At 48.1% G+C, this 2065-nt stretch overlaps 1 protein-coding gene across 1 annotated transcript; it reads right to left on the reverse strand.

Moving 5' to 3' along the window:
• Nucleotides 1-208: 208 nt before the first annotated feature.
• Nucleotides 209-820, reverse strand: LOC130712670 (uncharacterized). Its single transcript, XM_057562489.1, has one exon. The coding sequence runs from the start codon at nucleotides 818-820 to the stop codon at nucleotides 209-211; it is 612 nt and encodes a 203-aa protein (XP_057418472.1).
• Between the last annotated feature and the right edge of the window lie 1245 nt (nucleotides 821-2065).

Below are 2065 nucleotides of genomic sequence, written 5' to 3' on the forward strand. Positions count from 1 at the left end.
ATTCTTTCGGCACCTTACGCAGAATGGATTGCTAGGATTGAATCCACTTGTCCTGTTGTGGAATCCAATTCCTCCTGTTCGATTTCTGAACTGATTTCTCACTTGCTCGGGTGGCCTAAAGTAGGGCTTCCTTCTTTCTTCCTTCTTCTTCGGTGCCTTATTAACACCTTGTCCCTTCAAGTACACCTTCCTGGACTTCTCATTTTCCTCAAAAATTCCTACACTTCTCTACCAGAGTAGCAAAGTTCCGAATCTGGTCATGTCCCACAGTAGTCCTGATGTCTGGCCTCAGTCCATATTCAAACTTGACACACTTTGAGGTCTCATCAGCCGCTGCACTATAATGTGGGTGGAACCGACACAGTTCTTCAAACTTAACTGCATACTCTCCTACTGACATCATACCTTGCTTTAACTCTAAGAATTTCATCTCTTTCCTTCCCTTCGCATCCGCCGGGAAGTACTTTTCCAGAAACGCATTCTTAAAGATCTCCCAGGTTATGGCTCCTTCCGCTGGAGTTATCCTTCCTCTTACTCCAATCCACCATGTCCTAGCTTCTCCTGAAAGTAAATAACTAGCAAAAGCAACCTTACGCGGGTCAGCACATACCAACGTCTCATAAATCCTTTCTGACTCTCGGATCCACTCATACGCTCCGTCGGGATTGTAACCCCCTTGAAACTTTGGTGGATCTCGTTTCAGAAACTTGTCCAATCCGGGGTAAACATCCTCCGCTGCTGGTTGGTGTCCACCTCCATTCCCAGCTCTTTTCGCTTGTTCGGTCAAGAAAGCGGTGAGTTGTTCAATAGCTCTAGCCATTGCTGCTGTCATCCTTTCCTGAAATTCACAAAGCGATTAGTTTCCTATGAACTCAACTACCTATCCTAGACTCCCTAGTAGGCTTCTAACCCTAGGCCGACGAATCACTGCTCTGATACCAAGCCTGTGGCGTCCCCCTCCTTAAGTGACGACTTCACCTTACTCCATCACTTAGGAGTGAGCACGCAACGTAATTTTGGGTAGTTTTTTTTTTTCTACTCACTATTATCTCGTCAGGTCGGGATCGCAAGAGTAAAGATTACTCGAGCATTCCTTTTTCATCCCCCAGGCAATTCGACCTCCTAACCTAAGACTACGGAGAATAACGATATAAACCACACAGATCATACATAACATGCATAGTTGGTGGGCGGATCCACCGCATAAGTCTACAAATAAAAAGACAACACAAAAAGAGGACATAGCGCCCTCAAGCACATAGTCTGGTACAGGTAATCAAAATACAGAAAGGAAACATAGATCATCATCATCATCAGAAACTCGGACCATATGGCTTCATCCCCTCGGATCTTCCTCCTCCGGATCCTCCTCACTGACTCCCCCGCTGGCTGCTGGAACTGACCCTGGCTCTACTGTCGGACCCTGCTCTGACTCTCTGACTCCGGACGCCTCGCCTCTCCGAAATCTGCGACGGTAAATCCTGGCATCTCGGGAGAATCTAGGGGATCTCACTCGCTTGCGGGCCGTGACCCGAAAGCAAGACAAGTTCCTCCGGGGTGGAGGAGATCCCATGGACTCCTGGGTCCGCGAAACTCTCTGATCTGGGGATCCCTGTGGGCTCACCACGGCGACTGGTACTGCTGGGATAGGCTCTCCGGTCTCCATAGGCTCGCCTGCCTTTGGGTATGGCACCTGTGGACTGCCTGGACTCTGCGGACCAATGTGCTGAGCATGGGTCGGCAGAAAGAATGAGAACACCATAGGGAGTGTCACTGGGAAACCGATGTGTCCTGCTCCTGGATCCCTGCACCATAAAATCGTGAGTCCCTGATAAAAGCAGTATCCGGTAACTGGGTCAACATGCCAGCCAGCACGGGACGGGAAATCAGCGTGGATCGCGAGGACTGGAGGGAAGCTCATTGTCACACCTGCTATATGCTTTTATAAAAATAAGTGTAAGGGTGAGTCATACACAACTTGCACAATAATACACATCAGATAAGATAAGCGTTAAAACATAAGCCAACATATCATTAAATACAAACATGTTAGCAAACACAAGTA

This window comes from Lotus japonicus, chromosome 4 (genome assembly GCF_012489685.1).
Source record: "Lotus japonicus ecotype B-129 chromosome 4, LjGifu_v1.2".
Classification (NCBI taxonomy): domain Eukaryota; kingdom Viridiplantae; phylum Streptophyta; class Magnoliopsida; order Fabales; family Fabaceae; genus Lotus; species Lotus japonicus.